The 12,023-nt window shown below is 36.1% G+C and overlaps 1 protein-coding gene across 6 annotated transcripts in view; it reads right to left on the bottom strand.

Annotated features, from left to right (window-relative positions):
* Positions 1 to 12,023, bottom strand: part of OTOG (otogelin) — a 161,147-nt gene that overhangs the window by 74,839 nt on the left and 74,285 nt on the right. For all 6 annotated transcript variants that reach the window (XM_039537303.1, XM_039537300.1, XM_039537298.1 and 3 more), the window contains 7 exons: positions 10,420 to 10,558; positions 8,705 to 8,839; positions 7,293 to 7,439; positions 6,911 to 7,030; positions 5,915 to 6,031; positions 4,889 to 5,045; positions 3,499 to 3,525 (listed from right to left, as the gene is read on the bottom strand). In XM_039537303.1, the coding sequence (XP_039393237.1) occupies positions 3,499 to 3,525; positions 4,889 to 5,045; positions 5,915 to 6,031; positions 6,911 to 7,030; positions 7,293 to 7,439; positions 8,705 to 8,839; positions 10,420 to 10,558 (842 nt within the window). The remainder of the gene's footprint in view (positions 1 to 3,498; positions 3,526 to 4,888; positions 5,046 to 5,914; positions 6,032 to 6,910; positions 7,031 to 7,292; positions 7,440 to 8,704; positions 8,840 to 10,419; positions 10,559 to 12,023) is intronic.

Raw genomic sequence — 12,023 nt, 5'->3', positions numbered from 1 at the left:
ATTATAAGGATGCTACCAGTAGCTCACAGCATTATATAAATGCCTATGTTTAACAATACTCACTCTGAGTACCTTTCTCAGAACTCAAGAGCAGCTCTTTGTAATATCAAAAATGTGTCTCTTTCACCAACAGAAATTGGTCCAATAAAAGATATTACCTCATCCATCTTGTCTCCATTTAACAGTAGTCATAATATATGGAGATATACCTATCTCATAGAGCTGGAAGGGACCTCAAGGATTGAACTTACAAACCGGGGCTTAGCAAGCCAATGCTCAAACCACTCAGCTATCCCTCCCCCTAAGAAATACCTTACACCCAAGATTACCTGCAAAGCCAGGATCAGAACCTAGAACTTCAGACTTCCAGGCTAGATAGCCTAAGGCACTGGTCCACACTGCCTAATGTCATCATGTATAAATGAACTTCTTGGATAGTAAGAGTGCATGTATAATGTTATCTTTTTGTATACATGTGCACACAGTGGTGTAGTAGTGTGATATAAAGGTATTATCAGCGTGAATTTGAAATTGGGTGTCTTATTCACATGTGATAAAGCCGAAGGGTGAGTTACACTATGATCTCAAACACATGCTGATAAATACTTCCTATGATGTCACATCATCACCTATTTTGCTTATACCAATAATACTGTAGAAAAACATATTTTTAGGATTATTTTTTTAAAAATTAACTGGAACTATTTTTTTGTATCCTTTTGCCTTAAAGCCAGGTTTCTTAGTTCCCCTGCATGCAAAGTACAGGGGTCAGAAAAAGCCATAAAATGTCCTGAAATGGCATTTCTATAACTAATAATTATCATGAATTAAAGTCTGATATCTCAGGCTCTTTCAAGGCATGAATTATGTACTGAATCCCATTAATAAATTGGCAACATAAAAAGCATCTGTTTCCAGCTTTGGAGGAATATGAGATATACAGCTGTAAGTCAGGACATTGTTATGCACAAAAAGCCCATCACTGGCCCAGGACTGAATCTTAGCCTTCTTGAGCCTTAGGCCAGGCTAATATTTTGGGGAGAAGGAGGATGTGCTTTTGTGGCAGGATGATTTTTTAAAAAATGGCAGCTGTTTGGCCTATTATAACAAGTCCTGATGAAATGGATTAGCAGGTAAAAAGAAGGTGAAGGGGGTGAAAGGTATATGATAAATGTACTTATCACATGGCTATTACTAACACAAATGTGGTGGATATATAGGCATATAGATATACACATATGCATACTCACACTTACAGTAATTATCTGCCCACAGCTTTTAATAACAGCTAAAACTAACATCACAATTTGAAAATGTACCCCTTATTATCTAATTTTATTTTGCTACATCCAGGGATCATTGGAATAATTTTTCATAGATTATAAAGCCAGAAGGAACCATTGTGATAATTGAGTTTTGCCTCTGGTGTAAATCGGACTATCAGGCTTCCCCCACAATAATTCCTGTTTGAACTATAACATGCCTTTTGGAAAGACATCCAATCTTGATTTAAAAAATTTCCAGTGATGGAGAATCTACCACAATTCTTGGTCAATTGTTCCAAAAATTTGGAGGGGGAAAAAAAAAAAAAATCAGGTCAGACCAAAAACAGCCTTTTTCAAAATTTTTGGCAAATTGAAAGAAAAAAATTAATTTTAAGCTGAACAAATCATTTAATTTCAGCAAAACCTATATGTTTTATTTCAATCTGGATTATTTTCAAACATTGATGATTGATTTCTAATACAATTAAAGGTAATTTTGAAACCACAACATGTCAAATATTTAGAATTTTTGTTTTAGGATTTTTTCAACTGAAACAATTCAAATGACACTGATATGAATTTATACAATGCTTCAGAGTGACTGAATCTGCATTTTTCACTGAAAAAAGTTTCAGACAAAAATTTCACCCAGCTCTAGTTAACTATCTTCACAATTAAAAATGTGTACCCTATTTCCAGTCAGAATTTCTCTAGCTTCAACTTCCATACATTAGATCTTGTTATACTGTTGTCTGCTAGACTCTGCTAACAAAGTTCTGTTCCCCATTTCAGTACTTATAGACTGTGATCAAATTACCCTTTAACCTTCACTTTCTTAAATTAAACAAATTGAGCTCCTTGATTTTATCACTGTAAAGTGTGTTTCCAGTCCTTAAATTTTGAACATTATACTTTCAAACTTCCAGTATCAGAGGGGTAGCCGTGTTAGTCTGGATCTGTAAAAGCAGCAAAGAGTCCTGTGGCACCTTATAGACTAACAGACATATTGGAGCATGAGCTTTCGTGGGTGAATACCCACTTCGTCGGATGTAGTCTATAAGGTGCCACAGGACTCTTTGCTGCTTTCAAACTTCCAGTCATTCAGTCATATGGTACTTCATTTGTGGAAAAAAATACAGAAAAGAAATTATAAAATGGCAATAATCCCTTATTACTGAATTTTCCAGTATTTAAATTAAAATGTTGAAATAGCAATTTATCAGTTAAAAACCTACTATATAACACTTGTATGAGCAATTCAGCTCAAATTTAAAATGCTTTAAAAAATCCCTATCACCAGGCAAGGCAAATCCTTTAGTCAGATGTTCTCTGGCCCTTTTGTATGGTGAGCAAAGAGTGTAGAGAGGCACAAGTAGCCTCTTCTACTGGAGGCCCCATCCAATCTCCCTCTGGAGAACTGGCTCCATTACAAGCCCAATCCAGTGTCTGGAGACTATCCAAAAACAAACAAATATCTTCATAGGTTCAACAGGCAGATTTACAAGGTACTCTGAATCCTGAAAATTGTTCAGGTCAGACTGTCTTAGTTAGTTAGTTTCTTGTTTGTGGCTATCTCTTGAAAGATAGCCACACCATCAGCTCAGGATTAAACAAAGACTGTGAATGGCTTGCCAACTACAAAAGAAGTTTCTCCTCCCTTGGTGTTCACACCTCAACTGCTAGAAGAAGGCCTCATCCTCCCTGATTGAACTAACCTCATTATCTCCAGACTGATTCTGGCCTGCATATTTATACCTGCCTCTGGAAATTTCTATTACATGCATCTGATGAAATGGGTATTCACCCACGAAAGCTTATGCTTCAATACATCTGTTAATCTATAAGGTGCCACAGGACTCTTTGCTGCTTTTACTAATGTGATTGGCTGGCACAAATTCTATTGGCTAAAATATGCCATTAGTAACTTAATGAACAGTTATTTATTTATGATCTTCAAACTTTTACATTAATTGTAAATAAGTTATATATTAGTGAAGTAGGTCTATGTTCAATATGAAGTACATTCCATGATCACTAGCTCTTGGAAACAGCAAAGCAAACCTGCAATACAGTAACCTGAATATTAAAACAATATAGTGTTTGCAACTTCCATTTCTCTTCATGAAGATGGATCCAAAGTTTCTACTTTTATTCAAAATGATAATAATTATACACCATAAGAAAGCAAGAAAACATTTTGTTATCAGCTCTTCATCATTATTGTAGGACTTACCTTTATTGAAATATTCACAGTCATACGCTAAAAAAATAAGGGAAAGAAACACTTAGCTACAGACATTTTGCAGATTTGAAATTTAGAGAAAAACAAGTTTTCCTTTAACCCACTAATGAATGGACAAACAAAAGCTGCTCAAAACCAAATGCCAACTAAGTTAGATTTTGCACAAAATTTTATTAATTACAACATTTGAGTAAAAATGCACTAAACTCAGAGCACACATTCACTGCAAACACATAAGGTTATCTGTTTGTGACCTCTAGTGGTCAAGACTCAGCTTTACAATCTTTCCTTGCCGACATTAAAATACACCTCTACCCCGATATAATGCAACCCTATATAACACGAATTTGGATATAATGTGGTAAAGCAGTGCTCCGGGAGGGCAGGGCTGCGTAATCCGGTGGATCAAAGTAAGTTTGATATAACACGGTTTCACCTGTAACACGGTAAGATTTTTTGGCTCCCAAGGACAGTGTTATATCGAGGTAGAGGTGAACCTGCGTATAATCCACGTCAGAAGCTATTATGTAGCTTCCCGACTCTACCAGGCTCCCTGTGCAACCTTAGGCTACTCACGTAATCTCTCTGTGCCTCCCTTGTCAACTGTAATGTACAAATACTTCCCTTCTGCCACCCTTTGCCTGTCTTGCATTCTTAGACTATAAACTCCTTGCAGTTAGGACTATCTTTTACTATGTGTTTGTGATAGACGCTGTACAATTGTGCCTCAATCTCAGCTGCAGCCTCTTGTCAAAACTGTATTCATAATAACAAACAATAATATAGCAATATTTTAAACCTTGAATTACACTTTGTTCAGAACATTCTTTAATCCTTCCCCACCTCCACATTGCAGGTGCAGTGTTGTAAAGCATGTAAAGGTGTTGCCTCCTGCAGGGGGACTCTAAGATTTGACCCTTGCAGCTCCTCTTATCTCTTGCACCCAAAATAATTGAGTTTGGACTTGGCCTATGCTCTGATTATATGCTGTACAGCTAGCTTCATATCAGCTATGTTGGGGACACTTCACATTTCGAGAGCAGTGAAAAATCCACACAAGTGACTCCATCCATCCATCCACATCCCATGGGATATCTTGTGCTGGGTCTCCAGAAAGTAATGGGAAAAGAAGAAAGTGTGGGTGTGTCACCCACAAACATAGACCAGCAGTTCTCACACAGATTGGGAATAGAAACCAAGCAGAGGGCTTCATCTACTTCAATTTTGAAACTGGGGACTCCAACCAACAGCTCTGCGGCCGTTGCTCTGACTTTAAAAGGGATGTGCTCATGTGACTCAAACTTTGGTTACTTTTTCAGAACTTGATCCAGTGTATAGACTGGCAATGTGCTGGGCCCAGTACTTGGTTGAGAAAACTTACGACACACTCTGGGGGACCTCCAATCTACTACGACTCCATGCTGACAGCACTGATGTGCATATGCCGATACACTTGTACAGAAACATTCACAATCACCTCCTTGGTTACAACCACATGTGTCTGTCAAGCAGTTTGAATAAAACCAGGTGACGTCAACCTGAAGAATATAAATGTTATTGTAATAACATAAAATAATTCACATAGACTTTGACGAGTGATCTCAATACAGAGCTATCAGACTTTGACAATTTAACAAGTAAGGACTTCAAAATATGATAGGTGTTAGTTTAAGTGTCTGCCTAAAACACAAAGTGTCATCATAGTCATGAGAAACTTGTACACTGTTTAGTAGTACAATTGAATTAAATCAAATAATACATAGAAATCAGTGCAGTAATATGATGTTTATGTTGACTTGAAGTATGGGACAGGGTAACAGTGTTTACTTGTAATTTAAACTTTAATAAGCTAAAAATTAGAAATATTAATTTCCATAAATAAATAAACTTAGCAAGCTTGTTAAGAACCACTGGACACACATCATCATTTAATAAAGTGATCAAACGTGGTGAAATTAGTGATGAACTGTTCTCCATATAGACAATTTCATAAAAATAATTCTGTGATTTTTTTCCTCTCTTATTGTCATGAAGTCTTGTTGTGTGTGACCAAACTTAAAAGAAAAATCAATTATTACCAGTGCTAAGTTTTCTTATTGAAATATTGTAAAGTGCTCTCTACATGGGTCTACACTGTAAGAGTTGCACAATCAGACCCTAAAGTATATCAAGTTAGTTAAAATGTGTCTAGATGAACTGGAGATCAGCTGAGCTCACGTGATCGTTATGAAACTGGGATTTAAAGTAAATGAGCAAGTGCTAATGGATCGGAATCAGAACAGATATGGGTCACATTTTCTCTCTCACTCTGTCATGTTAGATAGGACTGGGATTTAAAGTGATGCAAGGTTTCTTTTTAATCGTATACACAGAACTTCACATCATTTTATTTGTCATCACTACTCACCACTGGATGGCAAGCTTCAAACATTTCACTTAACAGTATCCCACATTCTTTCTTGGCAAATGGCTCTCTAAGTGGGTTCAAACTGCATGGATTTCGAATGTCAGAGCTGTCAACACACTAAACCAGAAAGCAAACTTGTCACCCCCCAGAAACTTGTTTCACAACCACTGTGCTATCTGAACTTTCAAAACCTAACCTTTAAAAAAAAAATCAGCTTTCAAATAATTCATGTGAGCACAAATCAAATGCATCATTTCTAAAGCACTCATCGTAGGAGTCAAGACAACCTAAGACTTATTATTAAATAGAGGAAGGTAAATCTGCGAAGACGGAACAGCCCATTGTGGAAAAAGGACGACTTTTTGGGGGTCCAAGCCTTACTCACACATGTAGTCCTGCTTGTATGAATAATAAAGATTACTCATATAAGCAAGCCTTGAGTTTTTTCATTATTTAATGTTTTATTTTAAAAAGTTTCAATTGGACTTTTGAATAGCAATCTCAGAAGTGCATATGGATTTGGTAAAGCATTGTTTCCTTCTGCTAAGCTAAATACTCAACATTAATTCATTTAAAATAAATATTTATATAAATACTGCATATAAAATATTTAAAAATACACATTTTTTTAATTACAGCATTCTATAGTGCAATAGATGGGAATATTTTAGAGGGTTGATTCTCTAAAAGTTTCTATTACTCTTTGAGCAATGTACTAAATTTAATGAAAAAGCACAGTACATTTAGAACAAACATAAAACAGAATACTGCACATCAATCCTCCATATATCAGTGCTTTAGGAAGAAAAAACTTCCTGTCCTTTTTTTCCCACTTCACTTTAATTACTTATTATAGTAAGGTCAGTAGATATTTTAAATACTATTTGCAACTGAGGGGAGATTCCAGGAATGAAATTATTGGTTCTGAGGCTGATGAGCTATAAAAGTGTTACACAACAAGGATTTACTAGGAAAGCCATTTTTGTTATTATTTACCTCTACAGCTGACCAGCTACTTCCAAACTCTTGGGAGTTTGTTAACTCAAAATTTTCTGGAGTCCTCATTTCATTTATTGTTTTCATGTCAAAATTTCCACATAATCCAGTCAGTTCACCCTAAAAAAATTATATGCATTAGTCAGTGCTACTAGCCTTACCCATTCTTACGGTTGCCTGTCATATCCCATTATAAGCACCCATTTTCAGTTGCTTATAATTTTGATCATTTACTTCATATTAATTCAATTACTATAGAACTGTTTGAGTCGGCACATGTGTTTGATAGATCTTCTAGTCTATTCTCTGAACCATGGTCAGATAGTTATGTTAGTCTTTCAATACTGTACAAATGACTTTAGGTGTGTTGATCTCTGCTTACCTGCCACCGAGGTCCAGTCTGTATATGAATAGTTGTTCTCTGATCCCACAGAATGGTGATGTGTTCATTAGGAAAATGAACAAGTGTGAAAAATCCAGCTTTCCATAAGTGTATTTTTTGGTGTTTGTCTATGTAACTAGATGGACTCTGTTCAAAACAAAATAAGCCATCACATAATATAAGTAAAGTCTTTAAAAGCTGTCTGCTTGTCAGGAAACAAACTACATCAATAAAATGAACGATGGGAATGATTTAAAAATTTGTCCCAATACTGAGTGATTGCCACAGAGGAATAAATGTACGGGGGATTTTTGCCATGATTAATGCTGGAGTTGTTGTGGATTACCTGCCTTATATGTTTTTTTGAGTGTTTGGTTTTTTTTTTTTAAACAAACATCTATGACTTTTCACATTTTCAGGGTCGATAAGGAGAGTATGAGTGGGTAGGATACTAAAATGCTGAACAGGTGCCTGAGAGCTGCAAAACTAAACTGAATTTCCATTGAACTGAGCAAGACTTAAGCATGTGCTTAAGTACTTTCCTGATTATAGATTAATGTAATCATATATTTGAGTGCTTTCTTGAACTATATAGGGACAGAGTCTGCCATCCTTTCTCACACTGAGAAAAAAAACTTTTATATACACTGCTACCTCGATATAACACCACCCAATATAACATGAATTTGGATATAACACGGCAAAGCAGCGCTCCGGGGGGTGGGGTGCGGCAGTGCACTCTGGTTGATCAAAGCAAGTTCAATATAACGCAGTTTCACCTATAACACAGTAAGATTTTTTGGCTCCCAAGGACAGCGTTATATCGAGGTAGAGGTGTATTGTAATTAATTATATTATATTATATGTTATATTATAAACAACATTCTGTATGAAGATAGCAGAATCTGACCTAGAGTAATGAAAAATCAACCCAAACCATGGAGCACACTAGAAACTGGCACGTATTTTATGCAATTGTATGGAAGTATTCTGAAATCCAGATTCATAGGATGAATTGCCACTTTAATGGGTGGGAGACTTGACTGGATCAACAAAGCACCAGACAGCTTTAGAATTAAAGGAGAAGAGTACACATAGGTAGGCCTCTCCTCTCTCTGGGTGTAGTGTTGCCTGTTGGCTGACCAGAGAGAAATGGGCACCAACTCCGCACAATCATTAATGGAAACCATTTCCTGGGACCTCTCAATCTCCTTGACCCACTTTAGCTGAACCCACCCTCCCCACCCATAGTACAGGAACAGTGCTTTTTAGGATACTGTGGGTCCAACTGACTTTCTGTTTTAGGGGTCAGGAGGGAATTAGTATAGTTTTAAAGTATTTGTATATAGACAAGACCATCCAGTCCCAAATATACATTTTCCCTTTTTTCGGGGCTAAAAAATGAAACTTACTGGATTTCCAGTGTCATCATCAAATGTTATAAAAGATTTTCCAACATTAATGGAAATATACTTTCTGCAAATTATTCCAGTATTAAAGCAGTTAACGTTTTCTGTAATGACTGAAAAACTAGTAATTGAAGTGCTCTGCAGAAAAAAAAAATATGTAAACTGAATCAATAATACACTGCTATAGTTATGCATGATCATTTTTTTCTTTTCCGTAGCAGTAACCTCAATGTGCTATAAGTATATTTCACCCTAGACACTCCTGTATTCACACCCTACACGTGACAGCAAAATTTGTACAAAATATGCCTTGTGACGTATCATATGAAAGCTAATAACATGTTGGTTATTAATATAACTGTAAAATGCAAGTGTTAACCTTATATGTGAAGTTATTAGTTACTTTCTGTATGATGTTACAAGAACATGTTTAAGACAAAGACAGCCTAGGCTAGGTAAAGGTAATAAACAGGTCTGTCATACACAAAGGAATGTGGGTTTACCTCAATTTACATATTAGCAGTAAACAAAGCCATCAAGTTAAACCAGCAGGGGTTATCTAGAGTCTGAACTCAAGAGTCAGAGAATTAACATGGATCCTGTGCCCCAGAGAGAGACAGGAGACTGAATCCTCAGGAGGCATTCCTGACTTGTAAGGTAAAGACTATTCCTTTGGTAATATAAGGGACAGAGAGAGACTCCATCTTTATCCTTCACTGTAAGGAAACAAAGGAACCAACCAATTTGATCTCTGTGATGGATCCTGGCCAGGTCAACCAGTGAAGAACTGGAAGGGAGGCTGTGGGTGAGAGAAACCATTTTGAACAAAGACTGGATCTTGCTAGATTATGTTTTAGACTTTTAGATGCGTGTTTTTCACTTTTATGTGCTTGTGTCTCTACCTTTATCTCTTTTACTTGGTATCACTTAAGCCATGCCCCTTTGTTAATATACTCATTTGATTTAATTATAAATCAGTGATGCTGCATAAATTCAGTAAAGCATGTGCTTCTAGTAAGCTCACAAGTTGGAATGTTACACTAATACTTTTTCTGTGAGGTTCTAGTGAGAGGGACTGGTCCCTGCAGTAGGATGATTTTGGGGCAAATTCAAGGCTAGAAGGTACTAAGGTCAGCCTGCAAGAAGTAAACAAGTTGGGCAAAGCCAGGTTGAGGCTTGTGGGCTGTTGGTAGGTTGTTGGGGTAAGAGTTCTGGACCAAAGCTGCACAGCCACAAGATACCCAGGATTATAAGACAGATGTTGACTGAACACCTTACTGGCCTGGGTGAACCTCAAACCATTCTAACTAAATCATGGTCCAAAGTTTTAGCAGCGACAAAGTTCATAAAGTGACAGGTGAAACATCAACATAATGTACAGGTAAGCAGGAGGTGGAATGGAAGCTGAATTGTACTCTGCATGTCATAGAAGCCTGGAGATCCTCAGGCCCTGTCAGCTTCATTTGTTTCCCTAGATGTGACTGTACATTTTGTCTTTTTTCCTGCTGCTATGTTTTGTTCAACTTTAGCGTATAACACAAAAATAAATTATTTACATTATAATGTTAAACATACAAATGAAACAATGTGATATTAAATAAAGTGAAGATTTTTGAAAAAGTAGCAAAAAAATCTTTACAAGACTTGCAAATTGCAGATATTTCACCTATTTAATTTTTTTATCTGGATTTGGGGAGACTTTAAAAAAAAATTCTCACCTTAACTAGATGAACCTTACAAGCTCCAATGAAGTCAAATGTGAGTCCATCAAATGTCCTGTAATGCCGATCCCCATATGCAGTACACATTGATGGGCAGGGATGGAAGGTGCATTGAAATGACCCATGCTGGCAGATACTGAAAAAGTATGATCAATAGTGAAATATCAAGTGTAGAAACAGACAAATAATCACCATTATTTTATGGATCATTTTTCAAAGATTAGAAATATTAATAAAAAAGCAAACCCAGTAAAATATAGTTCTACAAAGTGTTAGGAGTATGGATAGGTTGCAGACTGAAATGTTATGTAGTAATGATATCAATAAAACCCACCCTGAAAAAAAATATTACATGTTGAATTGATACAGTTTGAAATGACATCCATTGAACTGTATGTTGAATCTGTAGGTTCCATAATGTACCAGACACCAGCATTTCTTATATTGAACCAGTAAAAAGAAAATGGCCTCACTATTAAATTTAATACATTATGTAGTAGTTCACATCAATAAAAAAATCAAATACATGTAACAAGGAATAGCTTGCATACAATATAGTAGTTTGAACAGAGGCTGAATCTTGGAATCAGATAGTGATACATTAGTAGTAAGTCCAGTTCCAGCAGTCCTTACTCCGTCCTTAATTTAAGGGAGTTTTGCATGATAGAAAAAATTCAGATTTGCTTAAGTGATTTAGGCCCAGATCCTCAAAGGTATTTAGGTGCCTAACTGAAGATAGGCACCTAAGAATTCAATTATGTGAGCCTTAGAACCTAAATTCCATTTTCAAAGGCAACTTAAGCATACGGAAAGCTTTCAATAAGACTTAGGAGCTAGAATCCCAAAAGTCTCTTTTGAAAATGGAACTTAGGCACTTTGGGAAATTTTTCCCCCAAAAAAAGGCCTTTGAGACTCAGCCCCTTGATATAATTGTAGCATAGCAGTAACAGTTACACTAAATATAGTATGTTATATATTTTCTTTTTCTTAATATGCATCTATGCCACATGTAATATATTTCGTTTGAAAATGAATAACTATGATATACCTGTTGATTAAATGAATGGAAGTCTCATTTTATGAATAAACTATGGGTTGGATTCATCCTGTGAAATACCTGATACAATGGATATTACTGTATATGGTGACTAATCATATTGAATTATACTGATTCATATATTATGAACTGAAGGAGTAGAAGTGAATGGTTTTAACAGGAGAAGCAGTTGTCAGGAAGGTAGAAGTGGGTACAAATGAAAGCAGGCTCCATTTCTCCTTTATTTTGCATGCTTATTAGTTCCAATACAGTCTCCTTTTCTGATCCCTTGGCATGTAACTTATACCAATATATACCCATGTAGGCTGTCTTACCAACGTGCAACTTATCCTGCCATTTACCGCACCTCTCAATTTGGCCCTATGTGTTTTATACAATGATATCTAATTACCTTGGAATACTGATAGTCAAGATTATGATTCTTCTAACTCCTGCCTATAATGCGACTCCCTTTTTCCAAATAATATGCTGTTATTCAGTCACTTGGGAGTCTCTTGTGATAATGTTCCAGTTCTAAATAAAAGTTCTATTTTTAACATTTATT

The sequence above is a fragment of the Mauremys reevesii genome, linkage group 4 (genome assembly GCF_016161935.1).
Source record: "Mauremys reevesii isolate NIE-2019 linkage group 4, ASM1616193v1, whole genome shotgun sequence".
NCBI lineage: Eukaryota > Metazoa > Chordata > Testudines > Geoemydidae > Mauremys > Mauremys reevesii.
Note: the sequence above shows the minus strand (reverse complement) of the source record. Positions and strands in the feature narration are given on the sequence as shown.